Genomic DNA, 24,276 nt, shown 5'->3' on the forward strand with positions numbered 1-24,276 from the left:
GACTTACATTTGCTTCCATCGTAGTATTCTTGTCAGCCATCTTTGCTGAAGAAAGTCACCAGCGTTCGGTCCCATCGCGTCAAATTCATCATGGGAAACACTCGATATGACTTTGCATAATGTTGGAAAAAATGTACAATACCCAGTCAGTGCATCCGCAGTGGCAGCACTACAATTCCCATCATGCACACGGTCTTGGGCGGATAGACACTCATGGGCCAAAGTTGAAAGTTTACCATGCCCGATGTGAAGAACGAAAGCATGCACACCGATGTGGCCAAGTTTATTAAATTAGTTAAAATGTAACGTTATCTTGTTGTGTTTGTGTTAACGTTTGAATATGTCTTTAAGGAAGGTGCATGCTTCAAATCAAAAATTGAACCATTTGATCTACCAGTATTTAAAAGAGAATGGCTTCCAGAAAGCTGCAGAAGAACTCAAGAAGCATGTGAAGAAGGTCGCTATATCTATTATGTTTCTTGTGTTAACGTCTGAATATGTCTTTAAAGAAGGAGCATGCTTCATATCAAATATTGAACCATTTGATCTACCAGTATTTAAAAGAACGGCTTCCAGAAAGCTGCTGAACTCAAGAAGCATGTGAAGAAGGTCGATATATCTATTATGTTTCCTGCTTAATGCCATTGTAACATTAGCGCTATCTCCTTAGGAAACGTGTTACGATGTAATAAAATAGTTTTAACAGTGTAGCTAGGAGGAACAGCCGAAGCGACGCTTGAACAAGAGTATGCAACAAGAATCAATTGCAGGGTTCCCCAATAGGCAGCCCGCGCCTGCTTATTTGAACCCTGTTCCCAAGTACACAAGTAGAGAGTCATATGTGATCGTATCCCAATGTAAATAAGGTTTGAAATGATTCTGTTTTTGTCCAATACTATATATTTGTGGGATTCTTGCGGTCAATTTGCAGTGTATAAATTATTTATAACTATGTTCCGGTCTCCGGACCATCCGCTCAAGGAAAAATCGTCCCGCGCCTGAATCTTATTGGGGACCCCTACTATATGCTCTCTACACTACTGTGCCAGTGCCATGAAGGTCCAGACCTCTTGGTAGAGGCTGTAGACTATACATGGAGATTACACTAATAGATTGAACTCTGCTGTGTAGAGTTTCTTGTTTTCATTATGTAGCTAGCTAGATTTCCCTGTGTTTGATTTTGTCAGTCTTTATTTTTTGTATAGGGTGGAGAACCAGAAGCCTTGTCAACATCACTACTGGAGATCTACAATAAATGGTTCGGAGAGTGAGTAGCCTACACTTTTTCTTAAAATACCAGCCATTATTTTGTCTGATAAATTGATTGCATTGGGTTTGATTTTAACATTCAACTGTGTTCTTAAGTACTTCCAAGACCACAGAAAAGGGAACAGAACCGGATTCTTCCAAGTTAAAAAAGAACTGTCAAGCAGACCCTGAAAGCAGCACAGAGAGCTCAAGTTCAGCAGAGGAAGAAACAAAACCTGTTAAAGGTACAGCCTTTATCTCCAATCATCTAACAGCTCCTGTTAAAGGTACAGCCTTTATCTCCAATCATCTAACAGCTCCTGTTAAAGGTACAGCCTTTATCTCCAATCATCTAACAGCTCCTGTTAAAGGTACAGCCTTTATCTCCAATCATCTAACAGCTCCTGTTAAAGGTACAGCCTTTATCTCCAATCATCTAACAGCTCCTGTTAAAGGTACAGCCTTTATCTCCAATCATCTAACAGCTCCTGTTAAAGGTACAGCCTTTATCTCCAATCATCTAACAGCTCCTGTTAAAGGTACAGCCTTTATCTACAATCATCTAACAGCTCCTGTTAAAGGTACAGCCTTTATCTCCAATCATCTAACAGCTCCTGTTAAAGGTACAGCCTTTATCTCCAATCATCTAACAGCTCCTGTTAAAGGTACAGCCTTTATCTCCAATCATCTAACTAACTGTAGTGTCAGACATACAGTGTATGAGACTAAATCCAAAGTAAACAACAACCAATCATTTTGGAATGAGATGTTTGACAAGAAGGTGTCCACATACTCTTGGTCATATAGTGTACAATGCCTTCAGAAAGTATTCAGACCCCTTGACTTTTTCCACATTTTGTTATGTTACAGCCTGACATTTCACATTCTTAAAATAAACTGGTGAGCCTAACTGGACTAAGACAGGGAATTTTTACTAGGATTAAATGTCAGGAATTGTGAAAAACTGAGTTTTTAAATGTATTTGGCTACGGTGTATGTAAACTTCCAATTTCAACTGTATATATGGCCTTGACTAGAATACAATATATACATATGAAGTGTGTAAAACAGTATGTAAACATGATTAAAGTGGCCAGTGTTCCATGTCTATGTACATTGGGTGACAATCTTTAAGGTGCAGGGATGAGTAACCAGGTGGTAGCCGGCTAGTGACAGTGACTAAAGTTCAGAAAAGGGTACTGGACGGAGGCCGGCTAGTGGCGACTATTTACGAGTCTGATGAAGCTGTTTTTCAGTCTCTCTGTCCCAGCGTTGATGCACCTGTACAGCCCTCTCCTTCTGGATGGTAGCGGGGTGAACAGGCCATATCTAGGGGGCTGGAGTCCTTGATGATCTTCTTGGCCTTCCTGTGACACTGGGTGCTGTAGTTGTCCTGGAGGGCAGGCAGTGTGCTCCCAGTGATGTGTTGGGCTGACTGAACCACTGTCTGGAGAGCCCTGCGGTTGCGGACGGTGCAGTTGCCGTACATGTCGGTGATACAGCCCGACAGGATGCTCTCAATGGTGCATCTGTAAAAAGTTGTGATGGTCTTAAGGGCCAAGCCAAATTTCTTCAGCCTCCTGAGGTTGAAGAGGCGCTGTTGCGCCTTCTTCACAACACAGTCTGTGTGGGTGGACCATTTAATTTTGTTAGTGATGTGTACGCCGAGGAACAGATATATCAACCCAGTCTGTCAGACAGCTCCAGGAGCAGAGACATCACATCAACCCAGTCTGTCACAGACAGCACCAGGAGCAGAGACATCACATCAACCCAGTCTGTCACAGACAGCACCAGGAGCAGAGACATCACATCAACCCAGTCTGTCACAGACAACACCAGGAGCAGAGACAAAACATTTCCAGTAAGATGAGAATAATAGCAAGGCGTGTCAGAGAGTTTGGCAGCTCTCTTCCCTCTGTCACCTTCTCAGTCTCAGAGTAAGAATTCTTTGAAGATAAATACACAACGCAGAGGATGAGAGGACGAGAGTACTAATGGTCAATAGGGAATTATCAATGTAAATAGTTGGTCTTTGGTTCAACATCTGTAGAATCTGTGGAATGTCAGTCCTGGACTCAGAGCTACGTGTGCCACGTTTTCATTGGTCTGTACATTGAGTCTGGAGCAAGTTCTTTGGCCATTGGCCCAGTTGTACTGCAAGGACATCTGATTGGTCATCCCCAGGCTAGGGTGGGGGGTTATAAATGGCATCCTGTTCCTTTGTTCTGTGGAGAAAAGCTGAGGACAGGGGAGACTGAACATCTATCTCCCAGCATAACATCTATGATTTGTCCTTCTCAAATAAACCTATTTTTCTCCCTCTGATTTGCTTTGGAGTTTGTGTTATTGAAGAATAACATCAACTGCTAACAATCTCAATGAGATGTGAGTCTGAAGGAAGGTTCATCATTACTACTGAGTACTGATAGAGATAACCCAGTGAGCAAAATGAGCAAGATGGTTTGGTTTTCAACCTAAATATGTATTTTCAATGTCTTTTCGACATCTTTTCAACGTCTTGTGCTCATTGGGAAAGCAAGGTCTGAGACAGAGAGATACAGCTATGCAGCAAGATTTGTCTTTTAGACTGTGAGTCAAAGGAACAGATAATGATGTGAAATTGGTATGCTGAAGAGACATATTCATGACTCAAGGCTCGTGAAGTCTATCCTGATAAATACCGATGTCTGAGGAATTTCTAAGACGGTGAAGGAAAGGAATTGATGTAGAATAAATTTGACGTTTGAAGGTTTCTAATATCTACACAGATGGAGATCCATATCTGAGGACTGTGGAGGAAAGCAATGGACATTAATGAGCAATTGATTTTGTGAAGAGATATGTTTATATCTCAAGGCTCACAAAGTCTATCTTGATGAAGATACACTACATGACCAAAAGTATGTGGACCCATGCTCGTCGAACATCTCATTCCAGAATCATGGGGATTAAATATGGAGTTGGTCCCCCCTTTGCTGCCATAACAGTCTACACTCTTCTGGGAAGACTTTCCACTAGATGTTGGAACATTTCTGCGGGGATTTGCTTCCATTCAGCCACGAGCATTAGTGAGGTCGGGCATTGATGTTGGGCAATTAGGCAGTCGGTGTTCCAATTAATCCCAAAGATGTGTGATGGGGTTAAGGTCAGGGCTCTGTGCAGGCTAGTCAAGTTATTGTGCTGACATTGCTTCCAGAGACAGTTTGAAACTCGGGAGTGAGTGTTGCAACCGAGGAAAGACGTTTTTTACGCACTTCAGCACTCGTCAGTCCCATTCTGTGAGTTTGTGTGGCCTTCCACTTCGCGGCTGAGCCATTGTTGCTCCTAGACATTTCCAATTCACAATAACAGCACTTAAAGTTGACAAGGACAGCTCTAGCAGGGCAGAAATTTCATGAACTGACTTGTTGGAAAGGTGGCATCCCTTAGGCCATTCTACTGACAATGTTTTGTCTATGGAGATTGCATGGCTGTGTGCTTGATTTTATACACCTGTCAGCAACACTCATTTGAAGGGGTGTCCACATACTTTTGTATACACTACACCACGTTTTCCCAAACTGCAGTATGCGCAATGCCATCGGGGGTGCGCCAAATACAAATGTAATTCACATTTAAAAACAAAACATTTATAATTTACAACGGGGCTATACATTTGGGTGAGGTTTTTTGTCTCTCCTGGGTAGCCTCGTTTCACTGCCAAAAATAAAATGAAACCATCTTGTGTTCAGTGAAATAACAACACAATGTCAAATATGTCACACCCTGACCATAGTTTGCTTTGTATGTTTCTATGTTTTGGTTGGTCAGGGTGTGATCTGAGTGGGCATTCTATGTTACATGTCTAGTTTGTCTAGTTCTATGTTTGGCCTGATATGGTTCTCAATCAGAGGCAGGTGTTAGTCATTGTCTCTGATTGGGAACCATATTTAGGTAACCTGTTTGGTGTTGGGTTTTGTGGGTGATTGTTCCTGTCTCTGTGTTTGCACAAGATAGGACTGTTTTAGGTTTGCTCACGTTTGTTGTTTTGTTAGTTTATTCATGTATAGTTTCTTTATTAAAGAACAATGAATAACAACCACGCTGCGTTTTGGTCCGCCTCTCCTTCACCTCAAGAAAACCGTTACAGAATCACCCACCACAACAGGACCAAGCGGCGTGGTAACGGGCAACAGCGGCGCAAAGAGGAATGGACGTGGGGCGATGTATTGGAGGGCAAGGGTTGCTACACCTGGCGGGAAAGGATCGCCTTCCATGGGAACAGGTGGAGGCAGCTAGGAGAGCAGAGGCAGCCGGAGAGAGGAGCCGGCGATATGAGGGAACACGGCTGGCAAGGAAGCCCGAGAGGCAGCCCCAAACATTTCTTGGGGGGGGCACACAGGAAGTGTGAAACCAGGTAGGAGACCTGCGCCAACTTCCTGTGCTTATCGGGGGGCTAGTGAGACCGGGCAGGCACCGTGTTATGCTTTGGAGCGCACGGTGTCCCCAGTGCGGGTGCATAGCCCGGTGGGGTACATTCCAGCTCCGCGTATCGGCCTGGCTAGAGTGAGCGTCGAGCCAAGTGCCATGAAGCCGGCTCTACGCATCTGGTCCCCAGTGCGTCTCATTGGGCCGGCTTACATGGCACCAGCCTTGCGCACGGTGTCCCCGGTTCGCCTGCATAGCCCAGTGCGGGCTATTCCACCTCGCCGCACTGGCAGGGCGACCGGGAACATTCAACCGGGTAAGGTTGGGCAGGCTCGGTGCTTAAGAGCTCCAGTGCGCCTGCACGGTCCGGTCTATCCAGTACCACCTCCACACACCAGCCCTCCGGTGGTTGCTCCCCGCACCAGGCTTCCTGTGCGTGTCCTCGGCCCAGTACCACCAGTGCCAGCACCACGCATCAGGCCTACAGTGCGCCTCGCCTCTCCAGCGCTGCCGGAGTCTTCCTCCTCTCCAGCGCTGCCGGAGTCTCCCGCCTGTCCGGCGCTGCCGGAGCCTTCCTCCTCTCCAACGCTACCAGAGCTCCCGCCCCTCAGTCCAGAGGCGCTAGAGCCCCTCATTCCATAGGCGCCAAAGCTACTCAGTCCAGCACTGCCAGAGCCTTCCTCTCCAGCGTTGCCGGAGCTTCCCGTCTGCACAGCGCCATCAGAGTCGCCCGTCTGCCCAGTGCCGCCAGTCTGCCCAGCGCCGCCTGAGCCGCCAGTCTGCCCAGTGCCACCCGTCTGCCCAGCGCCGCCAGTGCCGCCAGTCTGCCCAGCGCCGCCTGAGCCGCCAGTCTGCCCAGTGCCGCCAGTCTGCCCAGCGCCGCCAGTGCCGCCAGTCTGCAAGGAGCCACCAGTGCCGCCAGTCTGCAAGGAGCCACCAGTGCCGCCAGTCTGCAAGGAGCCGCCAGTCTGCAAGGGGCCGCCAGTGCCGCCAGTCTGCAAGGGGCCGCCAGTCTGCAAGGGGCCGCCAGTGCCGCCAGTCTGCAAGGGGCCGCCAGTGCCGCCAGTCTGCAAGGGGCCGCCAGTCTGCAAGGGGCCGCCTGTGCCGCCAGTCTGCAAGGGGCCGCCAGTCTGCAAGGGGCCGCCAGTCTGCAAGGGGCCGCCAGTGCCGCCAGTCTGCAAGGGGCCGCCAGGGGCCGCCAGTGCCGCCAGTCTGCAAGGGGCCGCCAGGGGCCGCCAGTGCCGCCAGTCTGCAAGGTGCCGCCAGTCTGCAAGGGGCCGCCAGGGGCCGCCAGTGCCGCCAGTCTGCAAGGAGCCGCCAGTCTGCAAGGGGCCGCCAGTGCCGCCAGTCTGCAAGGGGCCGCCAGTCTGCAAGGGGCCGCCAGTCTGCAAGGGGCCGCCAGTGCCGCCAGTCTGCAAGGGGCCGCCAGTGCCGCCAGTCTGCAAGGGGCCGCCAGTCTGCAAGGGGCCGCCTGTGCCGCCAGTCTGCAAGGGGCCGCCAGTCTGCAAGGGGCCGCCAGTCTGCAAGGGGCCGCCAGTGCCGCCAGTCTGCAAGGGGCCGCCAGGGGCCGCCAGTGCCGCCAGTCTGCAAGGGGCCGCCAGGGGCCGCCAGTGCCGCCAGTCTGCAAGGTGCCGCCAGTCTGCAAGGGGCCGCCAGGGGCCGCCAGTGCCGCCAGTCTGCAAGGGGCCGCCAGTCTGCAAGGTGCCGCCAGTGCCGCCAGTCTGCAAGGGGCCGCCAGTCTGCAAGGGGCCGCCAGTCTGCAAGGGGCCGCCAGTGCCGCCAGTCTGCCAGGGGCCGCCAGTGCCGCCAGTCTGCCAGGGGCCGCCAGTGCCGCCAGTCTGCCAGGGGCCGCCAGTGCCGCCAGTCTGCCAGGGGCCGCCAGTCTGCCAGGGGCCGCCAGTGCCGCCAGTCTGCCAGGGGCCGCCAGTCTGCCAGGGGCCGCCAGTCTGCCAGGGGCCGCCAGTCTGCCAGGGGCCGCCAGTCTGCCAGGGGCCGCCAGTCTGCCAGCGGCCGGCAGTGCCGCCAGTCTGCCAGGGGCCGCCAGTCTGCCAGGGGCCGCCAGTGCCGCCAGTCTGCCAGGGGCCGCCAGTGCCGCCAGTCTGCCAGGGGTCGCCAGTCTGCCAGGGGCCGCCAGTGCCGCCAGTCAGCCAGGGGCCGCCAGTGCCGCCAGTCAGCCAGGGGTCGCCAGTCAGCCAGGGGTCGCCAGTCAGCCAGGGGCCGCCAGTGCCCCTGAGCCCAGAGGCGCCAGTGCCCCTGAGCCCAGAGGCGCCAGTGCCCCTGAGCCCAGAGGCGCCAGTGCCCCTGAGCCCAGAGGCGCCAGTGCCCCTGAGCCCAGAGACGCCAGAGCCCCTGCCCCTCTGTCCCGAGTTTCCGCCCCTCTGTCCCGTGGGGTCATTAAGTAGGGTCGCCGTGGTTAGGAGGCCACGGAAGCGGACAAGGTGGGGGACTAAGACTATGGTGAAGTGGGGGCCACGTCCAGCACCAGAGCCGCCACCGCGGACAGATGCCCACCCAGACCCTCCCCAATAGGTTCAGGTTTTGCGGCCGGAGTCCGCACCTTGGGGGGGGGGGGGGGGGGGGGGGGGGGGGTACTGTCACACCCTGACCATAGTTTGCTTTGTATGTTTCTATGTTTTGGCTGGTCAGGGTGTGATCTGAGTGGGCATTCTATGTTACATGTCTAGTTTGTCTAGTTCTATGTTTGGCCTGATATGGTTCTCAATCAGAGGCAGGTGTTAGTCATTGTCTCTGATTGGGAACCATATTTAGGTAGCCTGTTTGGTGTTGGGTTTTGTGGGTGATTGTTCCTGTCTCTGTGTTTGCACCAGATAGGACTGTTTTAGGTTTGCTCACGTTTGTTGTTTTGTTAGTTTATTCATGTATAGTTTCTTTATTAAAGAACAATGAATAACAACCACGCTGCGTTTTGGTCCGCCTCTCCTTCACCTCAAGAAAACCGTTACAGAATACAGGTAGCCTAGTCAAATAATTAACACCCAATCCCATTAACTGCTACTCTCTCGCAGGAAACCTTCACTCTTGCGCAGACATTTATAAATTAAACATGGAAATTTGAAAAATAAACCATGGGAGTTTATTTTAGCAAGAATAAATACGACTTGTATACGAGATGTATAAAAGCAACAGATACCATTAATAAGAAGGGGCCAGAAGCGTTTTATATGGTGAGCTACTGAGTGGCTAGGACAGGCAAGCCCCATACTTTTGTGGAGGACTTAATTCTTCCTGCTGCCACGAATATGGCTGGGACAAAGATGGGGGAAAAGACCCAAAAAACTTTACTGACAATGCCTTCATCAAACTACACTGTTTCACGATGCATCAGTGACCTGGCACGAGATGTTTTGAAACAATTACTGCTTCTTATACAAGCCAGTGAATTATATGCGTTACAGCTGGGATGAGTCAACAGATGTGGCGGGCCTGGCACAGCTGGTATATGCCCGTTACATTTATGGGGGGTCAATTAAACTAGCCATCCCGGATCCGGGATCGTGAATACAGCCTCAAGCTCATTACCATAACGCAACGTTAACTATTCATGAAAATCGCAAATGAAATGAAATAAATATGCTAGCTCTCAAGCTTAGCCTTTTGTTAACAACACTGTCATCTCAGATTTTCAAAATATGCTTTTCAACCATAGCAAAACAAGCATTTGTGTAACAGTATTGATAGCTAGCGTAGCTAGCGTAGCATTTAGCGGGCAACATTTTCACAAAAACAAGAAAAGCATTCAAATAAAATCATTTACCTTTGAAGAACTTCGGATGTTTTCAATGAGACTCTCAGTTAGATAGCAAATGTTCAGTTTTTCCAAAAAGATTCTTTGTGTAGGAGAAATCGCTCAGTTTTGTTCAAAAAAAAAAAAAAAAAAAAAAAAAAAATTCAGTCATCAAAACGCAGAACTTTTTTCCAAATTAACTCCAGTTTGAAATTAGTTTTCCAAATTAACTCCAGTTTGAAGTTTCATCTTGGTTTCGCCTGTAGCATCAGTTCTGGGGCACTCACAGACAATATCTTTGCAGATTTGGAAACGTCAGAGTGTTTTCTTTCCAAAGCTGTCAATTATATGCATAGTCGAGCATCTTTTCGTGACAAAATATTGCGCTTAAAACGGGAACGTTTTTCATCCAAAAATGAAATACTGCCCCCAGAGGTTCAAGAGGTTAAGGAAGACATCCTCTTCTGCAAACCACTGGAAACCAGGACAACATGAGAGGATATTTGTATTGTACTGGACAGCTTTGTGACATCAAATGGACTTTGGTGGTCAATATGTGTTGGTATCTGTACTGATGTCGCAACAGTCATGACAGAGTGCAAGCAGTTGCTCCCGACGCCACTTGGGTGCACTGCAGCATCCACCAAGAGGCTCTTGCTGCCAAGGGAATGCCTGATAGCTTGAAAGACGTTTTGGACACTACAGTGAAAATGGTTAACTTTGTTAAAGCAAGGCCCCTGAACTCTCATGTATTTTCTGCATTATGCAATGATATAGGCAGCGACCATGTAATGCTTTTACAACATACAGAAGTGCGCTGGTTATCAAGGGGCAAAGTATTGACACTTTTTTATTGAAAGACGAGCTTGAAGTTTTCTTTACTGACCATTATTTTCACTTGACTGACCACTTGCATGATGATGAGTTTCTCACACGACTGGCCTGTCTGGGGGATGTTTTTTCCCGCCTGAATGATCTGAATTACAGGGACTCTCCGCAACTATATTCAATGTGCGGGACAAAATTAAGGCTATTGTTAAGAAGTTGGAACTCTTCACTGTCATAATTAACAAGGACTGCATACAGATCTTTCCATCATTGTATGATTTTTTTTGTGTGCAAATTAACTCAAGCTTAAGGACAATGTCAAATGTGATATAGCGAAGCACCTGAGTGAGCTGGGTGTGCAATTACGCAGGTACTTTCCCAAAACGGACGACACAAACGACTGGATTTGTTATCCCTTTCATGCCCTGCCTCCAGTCCACTTACCGATATCTGAAAAAGAGAGCCTCATCGGAATTGCAAAAAGCAGTTCTGTGAAAATGTAATTTAATCAGAAGCCACTGCCAGATTTCTGGACAGGGCTGTGCTCAGAGTTTCTTGCCTTGGCAAATCGCACTGTTAAGACACTGATGCCCTTTGCAACCACGTACCTATGTGAGAGTGGATTCTCGGCCTTCACAAACATGAAAACTAAATACAGGCACAGACTGTGTGGGGGAAATTATTTAAGACTCTCCAATACAACCCAACATTGCAGAGTTATGTGCATCCTTTCAAGCACACCCTTCTCATTAACCTGTGGTGAGTTATTCACCATTTTTGATGATCAAATAAGGTTTTATATTTAAGATGGCTAAATAAAGAGCAAAATGATTGATTATTATTATATTATTATCTGTGCCCTGGTCCTATAACAGCTCTTTGTCACTTCCCACGAGCCGGGTTGTGACAAAAACTCATTCTTATGTTTAATAAATGCATCGTATAGTGTGTGTGTGGCAGGCTTACAATGATGACAAAAAACAACATTTAACAGTACACTGACCCTGGTGCTAGAGGGGGTATGCAGCTGGAGGTTGAATGTTTGAAGGGGTACGGGACTATAAAATGTTCGGGAACCACTGTACTAGCTGATAGAAGATAGGTCAATTACCAATCCAACAGTTTGAAAATAGCAGAGCACTGGCTTTAACGGGTCGGAATTGCCAAGAACGTGCGTTTGACACTGGTGCCGCCTTAATGCCAGCTGGAATTAGAGCCCTGAAGATCATGTATGTCATGTTCTTTAACTCTAAGGATATCTGTCTTTCCAGGCTCCCAGACCCCAAAGCATCAGAGCCCAGCTACTGCCAGACCAGCTAAGGGCAGGGCTGCAGTGCAGAGCACCTCTGGAGGAAAGGCCACAGTGGGGGAGAGCTCTGGGTCTGACAGCTCAGAGGTCTCTGAAGACTCAGAGAGTGAGGAGACACCACCACAGGTGAGGAATCACACTGGTCAGTTCAGAGGTTAACACTGATAGGTCATGATGTCAAAGTGAGATATTCTTCCTGTTAATGATGGTGTCCTCTGTTCCTCTCCCCCACTGTTTAAAGAAAATCCCTGTGACACCCAAAGCCAATCATGTTCCAGCTGCAAAGGTCAAGGCCAGGTCAGCGGTCACACCATTGACCCTGAACAAGAAACCAGCAGAGAGCTCAGACAGTGACAGCAGCTCAGGGAGTGAAGATGAAAGCCAGAGTCTGCTTCCACAGGTGAAATAGGAGGGGGTGGAGATACAGATGTTTCAAGTCTTAATGTCACATGCACAAGTACAGGGAAATGCCTTTTGTTTGGACACACCTACTCATTCAAGGGTTTTTCTTTATTTTTACTATTTTCTACATTATAGAATAATCGTGAAGACATCAAAACTATGAAATAACACATATGGAATCATGTATTAACTAAAAAAGTGTTAAACAAATCAACATTTATTTTAGATTCTTCGAAGTAGCCACCCTTTGCCTTGATGACAGCTTTGCACACTCTGCTTGCTTTGGGACTGTGCGTGTGTGTTTGGACCATTTGAAGTCTTTAGTGATTTGGACACAGAGGAACTTGAAGCTGTCTACCTGCTCCACTGCCGCCCCATCAATGTGGATGGTGAGTGAGAGCAGTGTGGAGAGCAATTGAAACTGCGTCATCTATGCACCTGTTGGGGATGTATGCATATTGCAGTGGGTCTAAGGTGGCTGGGATGGTGGAGTAGATATATGCCATAACCAGCCCCTCAAAGCACTTCATGATTACAGAATTGAGTGCTACAGGGTGGTAGTCATTGTGGCATGAAACCTTAGAGTTCTTAGGAACAGGGATGATTGCGGTCATCTTAAAACATGTGGGGATTACAAGATTTCTTGTCGGTTGTAAGAAATAATAGCGGATACACAACATGAAAGTAGACAAAAAATAGACTGCAAAATAATCACATGTATGGATGGAAGATTGTTGCATTGATACATTGATTGACAGTTGGGTTGAGTGCTCTGTCTTTGTAGCAGACATCCTCCCCGACAAGCAGACCTGTTTCTTTTCTTTTTTTCTTTCCTTTTTTAATTAGTGGATTCTGCTATTTCAGCCATACCTGTTGCTCACCGGTGTATAAAATCAAGCACACAGCAATGCAATCGCCATAGGCAAACAGGGAAGGCCCTTTCCTGTTTTAGCATGACAATGCCTTGTGCACAAAGCGAGATCCATACAGATGGTTTGTTGAGATCGATGTGGAAGAACTTGACTGGCCTGAACAGAACCCTGACCTTAAAAGCCACTCCTGCGTTTTCTTGGATGTGTGCTTAGGGTCGTTGTCCTGTTGAAAGGTGAACCTTTGACCCCAGTCTGAGGTCCTGAGCGCTCTGGAGCAGGTTTTCATCAAGGATCTCTCTGTACTTTGCACCGTTCATCTTTGCCTCGATCCAGACTAGTCTCCCAGTCCCTGCCGCTCCACAGCATGATGCTGCCACCACCATGCTCCACCGTAGGGATAGTGTCAGGTTTCCTCCAGACATGATGTTTTGGCATTCAGGCCAAATAGTTCAATCTTGGTTTCAGCAAGAGTCTTTAGGTGCTTATATATCTTTATGTTTGAAGCCTGAAATGTGGCAAAATGTCGCAAAGTTCAAGGGGGCCGAATACTTTCGCAAGGCACTGTATAGACAGGTGTGTGCCATTCCAAATCATGTCCAATCAATTTAATTTACCACATGTAGACTCCAATAAAGTTGTAGAAACATCTCAAGGATGATCAATGGAAACAGGATGCACCTGAGCTCAATTTCGAGTCTCATAGCAAATGGTCTCAATACTTGTAAATAAGGTATTTCTGTTTGTTTGTAATACATTTGCAAAAATTCAGATTTTTTTTTTTCTTTGCTTTGTCGTTATGGTTTATTGTGTGTAGATTGCTGAGATTTTTGTTTATTTAATCCATTTTACAGAAGGCTGTAACGTAACAAAATGTGGAAAAAGTCAAGGGGTCTGAATACTTTCTGAGGACACTGTATATCCCTGTGTAGTGCGAAATAATCTTCATTCGTTTTCTTAACACTGTTTTATCTGACTTTACGCTGATTCAGACAACAGCTGCCACAACTACAGCTACACCAGTGAAGCAACCAAAACCAAGTTCAACAGCCAAGACAAAAGCCACTCCTGCTACCCCAGCTAAACCAGTGGTTGCTGCTACGCCAAGCAAGGCACCATCTAGTAAGGATTCCAATGATTCCAAACAAACTGCATGTTGCCCTATGTGTGTTCTGTTCTGTTCTATGTGTGTTCTGTTCTGTTCTATGTGTGTTCTGTTCTGTTCTATGTGTGTTCTGTTCTGTTCTATGTGTGTTCTGTTCTGTTCTATGTGTGTTCTGCCTTGATGGTGGTGTAAGTTAATGTAGGTTTGTCTCTTTCCCTTGTATGTAGCTGCCCCAGCCACACCAAAAGGAAAGAAGGTGACCACAAAAGACAAGAAAGCAACAGCAACAAAGAAAGCACAGGTACAGATAACTCTCTAAGTTGACTTGTCTCATCTGTACATGCTCATGGTGAACCACATACTGTGAGCTAGATAACTCCCCCTAACTGACTTATTCTTACCCAACCCTGGTTTCAGGCCTCAGCTTCATCAGCCAAGAGGAAGAGATGTGAAGAGAAACCAGGGGACATGCCCGCTAATGACAAGAGGAAGAAGCCCTCCCCTCCACAGGCGGAGACTGTCATGGTCGCCATGCCTCAGACCCCTCCTGTTCCTCCTCCTACTGGGGGAGACGAGTCTGACTCAGACTCTGACACCGAACTGGATGTGGAGAAGTGGAAGAAACTGGCACGGGAACTGTCAGGTGAGAGAGAGGGGAGGGAGAGCGGGGAGGAAGGGAGGGAGAGAGGGGAGGGAGAGATAGAAGAAGAGAGCAGGAGGGACATGAGAGGATGGAGAGGGTTGTGAGTCAGAGAGTGGGTGAAGGATTTAAAATAATAACAGCCATAAGACAGACAGCATCACCCTTTAATAATTCATTATGTCAATATAAACAGAACTGTATTATGTATTTTACATAAAGTACAGTAGGTGTTGACAGTTCATCTGTATTATGTATTTTACATAAAGTACAGTAGGTGTTGACAGTTCATCTGTATGATGTATTTTACATAAAGTACAGTAGGTGTTGACAGTTCATCTGTATTATGTATTTTACATAAAGTACAGTAGGTGTTGACAGTTCATCTGTATTATGTATTTTACATAAAGTACAGTAGGTGTTGACAGTTCATCTGTATTATGTATTTTACATAAAGTACAGTAGGTGTTGACAGTTCATCTGCATGATGTATTTTACATAAAGTACAGTAGGTGTTGACAGTTCATCTGTATTATGTATTTTACATAAAGTACAGTAGGTGTTGACAGTTCATCTGCATGATGTATTTTACATAAAGTACAGTAGGTGTTGACAGTTCATCTGCATGATGTATTTTACATAAAGTACAGTAGGTGTTGACAGTTCATCTGTATGATGTATTTTACATAAAGTACAGTAGGTGTTGACAGTTCATCTGTATTATGTATTTTACATAAAGTACAGTAGGTGTTGACAGTTCATCTGCATGATGTATTTTACATAAAGTATAGGAGGTGTTGACAGTTCATCTGCATGATGTATTTTACATAAAGTATAGGAGGTGTTGACAGTTCATCTGCATGATGTATTTTACATAAAGTATAGGAGGTGTTGACAGTTCATCTGTATGATGTATTTTACATAAAGTACAGTAGGTGTTGACAGTTCATCTGTATTATGTATTTTACATAAAGTACAGTAGGTGTTGACAGTTCATCTGTATTATGTATTTTACATAAAGTACAGTAGGTGTTGACAGTTCATCTGTATTATGTATTTTACATAAAGTACAGTAGGTGTTGACAGTTCATCTGCATGATGTATTTTACATAAAGTACAGTAGGTGTTGACAGTTCATCTGCATGATGTATTTTACATAAAGTACAGTAGGTGTTGACAGTTCATCTGCATGATGTATTTTACATAAAGTACAGTAGGTGTTGACAGTTCATCTGTATTATGTATTTTACATAAAGTACAGTAGGTGTTGACAGTTCATCTGCATGATGTATTTTACATAAAGTACAGTAGGTGTTGACAGTTCATCTGTATTATGTATTTTACATAAAGTACAGTAGGTGTTGACAGTTCATCTGTATGATGTATTTTACATAAAGTACAGTAGGTGTTGACAGTTCATCTGTATTATGTATTTTACATAAAGTACAGTAGGTGTTGACAGTTCATCTGCATGATGTATTTTACATAAAGTACAGTAGGTGTTGACAGTTCATCTGCATGATGTATTTTACATAAAGTACAGTAGGTGTTGACAGTTCATCTGCATGATGTATTTTACATAAAGTACAGTAGGTGTTGACAGTTCATCTGTATGATGTATTTTACATAAAGTACAGTAGGTGTTGACAGTTCATCTGTATTATGTATTTTACATAAAGTACAGTAGGTGTTGACAGTTCATCTGCATGATGTATTTTACATAAAGTACAGTAGGTGTTGACAGTTCATCTGCATGATGTATTTTACATAAAGTACAGTAGGTGTTGACAGTTCATCTGTATGATGTATTTTACATAAAGTACAGTAGGTGTTGACAGTTCATCTGTATTATGTATTTTACATAAAGTACAGTAGGTGTTGACAGTTCATCTGCATGATGTATTTTACATAAAGTACAGTAGGTGTTGACAGTTCATCTGTATTATGTATTTTACATAAAGTACAGTAGGTGTTGACAGTTCATCTGCATGATGTATTTTACATAAAGTACAGTAGGTGTTGACAGTTCATCTGTATTATGTATTTTACATAAAGTACAGTAGGTGTTGACAGTTCATCTGCATGATGTATTTTACATAAAGTACAGTAGGTGTTGACAGTTCATCTGTATTATGTATTTTACATAAAGTACAGTAGGTGTTGACAGTTCATCTGTATGATGTATTTTACATAAAGTACAGTAGGTGTTGACAGTTCATCTGTATTATGTATTTTACATAAAGTACAGTAGGTGTTGACAGTTCATCTGCATGATGTATTTTACATAAAGTACAGTAGGTGTTGACAGTTCATCTGTATTATGTATTTTACATAAAGTACAGTAGGTGTTGACAGTTCATCTGTATTATGTATTTTACATAAAGTACAGTAGGTGTTGACAGTTCATCTGCATGATGTATTTTACATAAAGTACAGTAGGTGTTGACAGTTCATCTGTATTATGTATTTTACATAAAGTACAGTAGGTGTTGACAGTTCATCTGCATGATGTATTTTACATAAAGTACAGTAGGTGTTGACAGTTCATCTGCATGATGTATTTTACATAAAGTACAGTAGGTGTTGACAGTTCATCTGTATTATGTATTTTACATAAAGTACAGTAGGTGTTGACAGTTCATCTGCATGATGTATTTTACATAAAGTACAGTAGGTGTTGACAGTTCATCTGTATTATGTATTTTACATAAAGTACAGTAGGTGTTGACAGTTCATCTGCATGATGTATTTTACATAAAGTACAGTAGGTGTTGACAGTTCATCTGTATTATGTATTTTACATAAAGTACAGTAGGTGTTGACAGTTCATCTGTATTATGTATTTTACATAAAGTACAGTAGGTGTTGACAGTTCATCTGCATGATGTATTTTACATAAAGTACAGTAGGTGTTGACAGTTCATCTGTATTATGTATTTTACATAAAGTACAGTAGGTGTTGACAGTTCATCTGTATTATGTATTTTACATAAAGTACAGTAGGTGTTGACAGTTCATCTGCATGATGTATTTTACATAAAGTACAGTAGGTGTTGACAGTTCATCTGTATTATGTATTTTACATAAAGTACAGTAGGTGTTGACAGTTCATCTGCATGATGTATTTTACATAAAGTACAGTAGGTGTTGACAGTTCATCTGTATTATGTATTTTACATAAAGTACAGTAGGTGTTGACAGTTCATCTGCATGATGTATTTTACATAAAGTACAGTAGGTGTTGACAGTTCATCTGTATTATGTATTTTACATAAAGTACAGTAGGTGTTGACAGTTCATCTGCATGATGTATTTTACATAAAGTACAGTAGGTGTTGACAGTTCATCTGCATGATGTATTTTACATAAAGTACAGTAGGTGTTGACAGTTCATCTGCATGATGTATTTTACATAAAGTACAGTAGGTGTTGACAGTTCATCTGCATGATGTATTTTACATAAAGTACAGTAGGTGTTGACAGTTCATCTGTATTATGTATTTTACATAAAGTACAGTAGGTGTTGACAGTTCATCTGCATGATGTATTTTACATAAAGTACAGTAGGTGTTGACAGTTCATCTGTATTATGTATTTTACATAAAGTACAGTAGGTGTTGACAGTTCATCTGTATTATGTATTTTACATAAAGTACAGTAGGTGTTGACAGTTCATCTGCATGATGTATTTTACATAAAGTACAGTAGGTGTTGACAGTTCATCTGCATTATGTATTTTACATAAAGTACAGTAGGTGTTGACAGTTCATCTGTATTATGTATTTTACATAAAGTACAGTAGGTGTTGACAGTTCATCTGTATTATGTATTTTACATAAAGTACAGTAGGTGTTGACAGTTCATCTGCATGATGTATTTTACATAAAGTACAGTAGGTGTTGACAGTTCATCTGTATTATGTATTTTACATAAAGTACAGTAGGTGTTGACAGTTCATCTGCATGATGTATTTTACATAAAGTACAGTAGGTGTTGACAGTTCATCTGTATTATGTATTTTACATAAAGTACAGTAGGTGTTGACAGTTCATCTGCATGATGTATTTTACATAAAGTACAGTAGGTGTTGACAGTTCATCTGTATTATGTATTTTACATAAAGTACAGTAGGTGTTGACAGTTCATCTGCATGATGTATTTTACATAAAGTACAGTAGGTGTTGACAGTTCATCTGTATTATGTATTTTACATAAAGTACAGTAGGTGTTGACAGTTCATCTGCATGATGTATTTTACATAAAGTACAGTAGGTGTTGACAGTTCATCTGTATTATGTATTTTACATAAAGTACAGTAGGTGTTGACAGTTCATCTGTATTATGTATTTTACATAAAGTACAGTAGGTGTTGACAGTTCATCTGTATGATGTATTTTACATAAAGTACAGTAGGTGTTGACAGTTCATCTGTATTATGTATTTTACATAAAGTACAGTAGGTGTTGACAGTTCATCTGTATGATGTATTTTACATAAAGTACAGTAGGTGTTGACAGTTCATCTGTATTATGTATTTTACATAAAGTACAGTAGGTGTTGACAGTTCATCTGCATGATGTATTTTACATAAAGTACAGTAGGTGTTGACAGTTCATCTGCATGATGTATTTTACATAAAGTACAGTAGGTGTTGACAGTTCATCTGTATTATGTATTTTACATAAAGTACAGTAGGTGTTGACAGTTCATCTGCATTATGTATTTTACATAAAGTACAGTAGGTGTTGACAGTTCATCTGTATTATGTATTTTACATAAAGTACAGTAGGTGTTGACAGTTCATCTGCATGATGTATTTTACATAAAGTACAGTAGGTGTTGACAGTTCATCTGTATGATGTATTTTACATAAAGTACAGTAGGTGTTGACAGTTCATCTGTATTATGTATTTTACATAAAGTACAGTAGGTGTTGACAGTTCATCTGTATTATGTATTTTACATAAAGTACAGTAGGTGTTGACAGTTCATCTGCATGATGTATTTTACATAAAGTACAGTAGGTGTTGACAGTTCATCTGCATGATGTATTTTACATAAAGTACAGTAGGTGTTGACAGTTCATCTGCATGATGTATTTTACATAAAGTACAGTAGGTGTTGACAGTTCATCTGTATTATGTATTTTACATAAAGTACAGTAGGTGTTGACAGTTCATCTGCATTATGTATTTTATATAAAGTACAGTAGGTGTTGACAGTTCATCTGTATGATGTATTTTACATAAAGTACAGTAGGTGTTGACAGTTCATCTGTATTATGTATTTTACATAAAGTACAGTAGGTGTTGACAGTTCATCTGCATGATGTATTTTACATAAAGTACAGTAGGTGTTGACAGTTCATCTGTATGATGTATTTTACATAAAGTACAGTAGGTGTTGACAGTTCATCTGCATGATGTATTTTACATAAAGTACAGTAGGTGTTGACAGTTCATCTGTATTATGTATTTTACATAAAGTACAGTAGGTGTTGACAGTTCATCTGTATTATGTATTTTACATAAAGTACAGTAGGTGTTGACAGTTCATCTGCATGATGTATTTTACATAAAGTATAGGAGGTGTTGACAGTTCATCTGTATTATGTATTTTACATAAAGTACAGTAGGTGTTGACAGATCATCTGCATGATGTATTTTACATAAAGTACAGTAGGTGTTGACAGTTCATCTGTATTATGTATTTTACATAAAGTACAGTAGGTGTTGACAGTTCATCTGCATGATGTATTTTACATAAAGTACAGTAGGTGTTGACAGTTCATCTGTATTATGTATTTTACATAAAGTACAGTAGGTGTTGACAGTTCATCTGTATTATGTATTTTACATAAAGTACAGTAGGTGTTGACAGTTCATCTGCATGATGTATTTTACATAAAGTACAGTAGGTGTTGACAGTTCATCTGTATTATGTATTTTACATAAAGTACAGTAGGTGTTGACAGTTCATCTGTATTATGTATTTTACATAAAGTACAGTAGGTGTTGACAGTTCATCTGTATTATGTATTTTACATAAAGTACAGTAGGTGTTGACAGTTCATCTGCATGATGTATTTTACATAAAGTACAGTAGGTGTTGACAGTTCATCTGCATGATGTATTTTACATAAAGTACAGTTGGTGTTGACAGTTCATCTGTATTATGTATTTTACATAAAGTACAGTAGGTGTTGACAGTTCATCTGCATGATGTATTTTACATAAAGTACAGTAGGTGTTGACAGTTCATCTGCATGATGTATTTTACATAAAGTACAGTAGGTGTTGACAGTTCATCTGTATTATGTATTTTACATAAAGTATAGGAGGTGTTCATAGTCCGTCTATGTTAGCCATGTTGTTTATTTACTGTCGACCTACCTCTGTCCACAGACGCTGATATTGCCAAAATAGACACCATCACTGCACTGAATGCTCCACCTGCTCCCACCTCACCTGCCTCAGCAGCGAAGAAAACAAGAGCACCGAGGAAGCCCAGGGCTAAATCTGCACTGGAAACACCCCCCAATCCCAGGGCCAAATCTGCAACGAAAACACCAAAACCCAAGGCTGACGCTGCAGTGAAAAAGGCTGGTCATGCTAAAAAGTTCAAAGCTACAACTGAAAAAAAAGCCATGGCTAAGGAGAATGGGAAGACCAAGACACCAGCAAAAGACAGTAAAGCCAAGTCTAGTCAAGTGAAGAAGGCAGCACCTCCCTCCCCATCCCCTGAAGGCCAAGCAGAGGAGATCAACAGTAATACAGCTGACCTAATAGTTGTAGCAGACAAACAGCCACCCTCCATGCTCTCTACCACAACACTTAATGGAAAACAGACAGCCAAGAAAGGAAAGAGGAAAAATGGGAACATTAGTAAGGCTAAAGCAGATAAGAATCTACCAGAACCCAAGAAGAAGAAAAAGAAAAAGGAGATTGTAGAGGAGAAGACGGAACCAGAGAAGAAGAAAAAGGAGAAGACGACTAAGGAGAATGGGGCAGAAAAAGAGAAGGAAAGAAAGAAGAAACAGGAGAAGATGAGCAGGGACAATGAGACTGAGAAGAAACAGGAGAAGATGAGCAGGGACAATGAGACTGAGAAGAAACAGGAGAAGATGAGCAGGGACAATGAGACTGAGAAGAAACGGGAGAAGATGAGCAGGGACAATGAGACTGAGAAGAAACGGGAGAAGATGAGCAGGGACAATGAGACTGAGAAGAAACGGGAGAAGATGAGCAGGGACAATGAGACTGAGAAGAAACGGGAGAAGATGAGCAGGGACAATGAGACTGAGAAGAAACAGGAGAAGATGAGCAGGGACAATGAGACTGAGAAGAAACGGGAGAAGATGAGCAGGGACAATGAGACTGAGAAGAAACGGGAGAAGATGAGCAGGGACAATGAGACTGAGAAGAAACAGGTGAAGATGAGCAGGGACAATGAGACTGAGAAGAAACGGGGAAAAGACAAGAACAAGACTAAAGGGAATGGCGTTAAAAGTGACCCACTACCTCCATCCACCACAGGAACGCCTGATCCTCCAACAGAGAAGAAGAAAAGTGAGTGACTCTTTCTCTAAAGTCCTTGTCTCAGACAAGAAAATAACTTTATACTGAAGAGTGTCTGTTTAATGTGTGTTAAACTCTCTACAGAGAAGAACAAGCTGAAACTCTCAGTGGAGATTGCAGTGCCTGAGACTCCGGTCACCCCTGTACAGGCATCCACAAAGACCCCTCCTAGAAAGGTAAGGAAGCTATCATCCTCATCTTTACCAAGGTGTAGAAGTAGTAGCAAGACAGACACACGTGCTCTTTCTTGACGTTGAATTCCAGCATGTTTATACTGCTCACTGCATGCCTTAGTCCTCAGACCTATAACTTGCAATATACAGAGCCTTAAATGTTTTTGTTTTTGTTCTCCTCAGAAAAATAAATCATCTAAGAGTAAGTCAGGCCTTTAGAGATGAAGGTCACCTACAATGGGGCTGTGTCAAGTGTGGACCTGGACCCAGGATTCTACCTAAATGGTAGTAATGGTAAAGACTGTCTGTCCACACAATGGTCTCCATAGACCAAATCAACTGGGCCAAGCTTTTCAAAAGTTATCTGGATTTCGCCTATCGGAGAGGTTGAAATGCATAGAAATAGAATGAATAGAACAGAAGTCCCCATTCAAGTCAATGATTTGTCTGTCCTATTCATTCTATTTCTATGCATTTAATTGTATCCGATAGGCGAAATCCAGATAGATAACGTTAGAAAAACCGGGCCCTGGGGATTTGTTAGATTTTTTTTACAACATTGTATACTGTATTAAATGAACACTTTTCCTGTTGGTACATTTTATTGAAGTTAAAACATTCATTTTTATTAGTTTATCCCCTCCAAAATAATTGTACAGTTTGCTGTTTTGCATACTGTGTGATGTGCTGCAGCTATCTATGTTACTGTACATTTTAATTATGATGTTTCCTTGCATGTTTGTGTGATAGTGACAAACAGAACGTTTTAAGGAAATGTCAAGTTTACTATAGCATTAGCCCATTCATAGCCGCTAACTTCCTTTTCTGGCCTATTGATGATAGTAACTTCTGACCGGGGGAGTTTTGTTAAGAGCCCCGACGCTCTTTCTGAATGTGAACATGCATTGCTTCCGGGACGAATTTTGAAACATAAGGAACGTACACTACCGCTTAAAAGTTTGGGGTCTGACTATTGTAGCTGGAAACAGCTGATTTTTTATGGAATAAAAATCTGTACATAGGCGTACAGAGGCCCATTATCAGAAACCATCACTCCTGTGTTCCAATGGCACGTTGTGTTAGCTAATTCAAGTTTATCACTTTAAAAGAGTAATTGATCATTAGAAAACCCTTTTGCAATTATGTTAGCACAGCTGAAATCTGTTGTTCTGATTAAAGAAGCAATAAAAACTTTCAAAAACAAGGATATTTCTAAGTGACCCCAAACTTTTGAACAGTAGTGTATATATTCATATCAGTGAGGAAAAAATTTACTTTATGGGGTTAAGGTTCCCACACAGCCATTTCTCCATGTTACAGTGCTTGTTTATGGAAAACAGACAGAAAACAGAAGCGACTACCTGTGTTAATTAGCTATCTGCGTCTCCGAACACCTGTGTGTAAACGGAAGGCAGACGCCGCAAACGTGTTGTCACTGAACAATACTGTCGGCTGTGTTAATACTGGTTAAAACAGTGTACAGTTAGTGTGTATTTTCCATTTGTGAAATTATTTTGATATGAAATGAAAGTAGAGGGATTTATGTTTCTATAACCGTACCCCAATTGAGAATCGATTTCTGTTTAGATGCTGTTTTGGCTGGCAGAGCCAATTTGCCCTTTAAACAGAACACGTAAGGTCCTTGAACTATAAGGAGTAACGCTAGCCTCCTTTGACCCATTATTGGGCAGCATCTGCTGCTGTATGTCTTACGTGGTGAATACATATAGCCGATCCGAAATGGAGGTACAGATCAAATTAACCTCAAACTACCAATGAAACCCAGAGCCGTTGTTTTACCCTAACACCCTAGTGATGAATGCATAACCTAAATGGTAAGAGAATCATGAGGTTGAAAAATATTTGAAAGATATTAGGACTAAGAACATTTTTCAAAAAGTTTCATGGTCAGAAAGCATGTTACTTTTCTACTGTATTTTTAATGGAATTAAAAGTCATATTTTTCTACA

The 24,276-nt window shown here is 42.8% G+C and overlaps 1 protein-coding gene across 2 annotated transcripts; it reads left to right on the forward strand.

The window, feature by feature from the left end:
• Positions 1–220: 220 nt before the first annotated feature.
• LOC139391025 (uncharacterized protein DDB_G0286299-like) lies at positions 221–24,276 on the forward strand. Of its 2 annotated transcripts, XM_071138493.1 has the most exons (12): positions 224–457; positions 1,206–1,267; positions 1,366–1,493; positions 11,503–11,666; positions 11,782–11,940; positions 12,169–12,331; positions 13,804–13,933; positions 14,144–14,217; positions 14,334–14,559; positions 20,961–22,124; positions 22,218–22,309; positions 22,490–24,276. In XM_071138493.1, exons 5-12 carry the CDS (start codon positions 11,915–11,917, stop codon positions 22,523–22,525), a joined length of 1,911 nt encoding a protein of 636 aa, XP_070994594.1. In that variant the 5' UTR covers positions 224–457; positions 1,206–1,267; positions 1,366–1,493; positions 11,503–11,666; positions 11,782–11,914; the 3' UTR covers positions 22,526–24,276. The 2 variants fall into 2 exon arrangements, with proteins under 2 accessions (XP_070994593.1, XP_070994594.1); XM_071138492.1 differs by lacking the exon at positions 12,169–12,331 and having other exon boundaries at positions 221–457.

The sequence above is a fragment of the Oncorhynchus clarkii genome, chromosome 31 (genome assembly GCF_045791955.1).
Source record: "Oncorhynchus clarkii lewisi isolate Uvic-CL-2024 chromosome 31, UVic_Ocla_1.0, whole genome shotgun sequence".
Taxonomy (NCBI): Eukaryota; Metazoa; Chordata; class Actinopteri; order Salmoniformes; family Salmonidae; genus Oncorhynchus; species Oncorhynchus clarkii.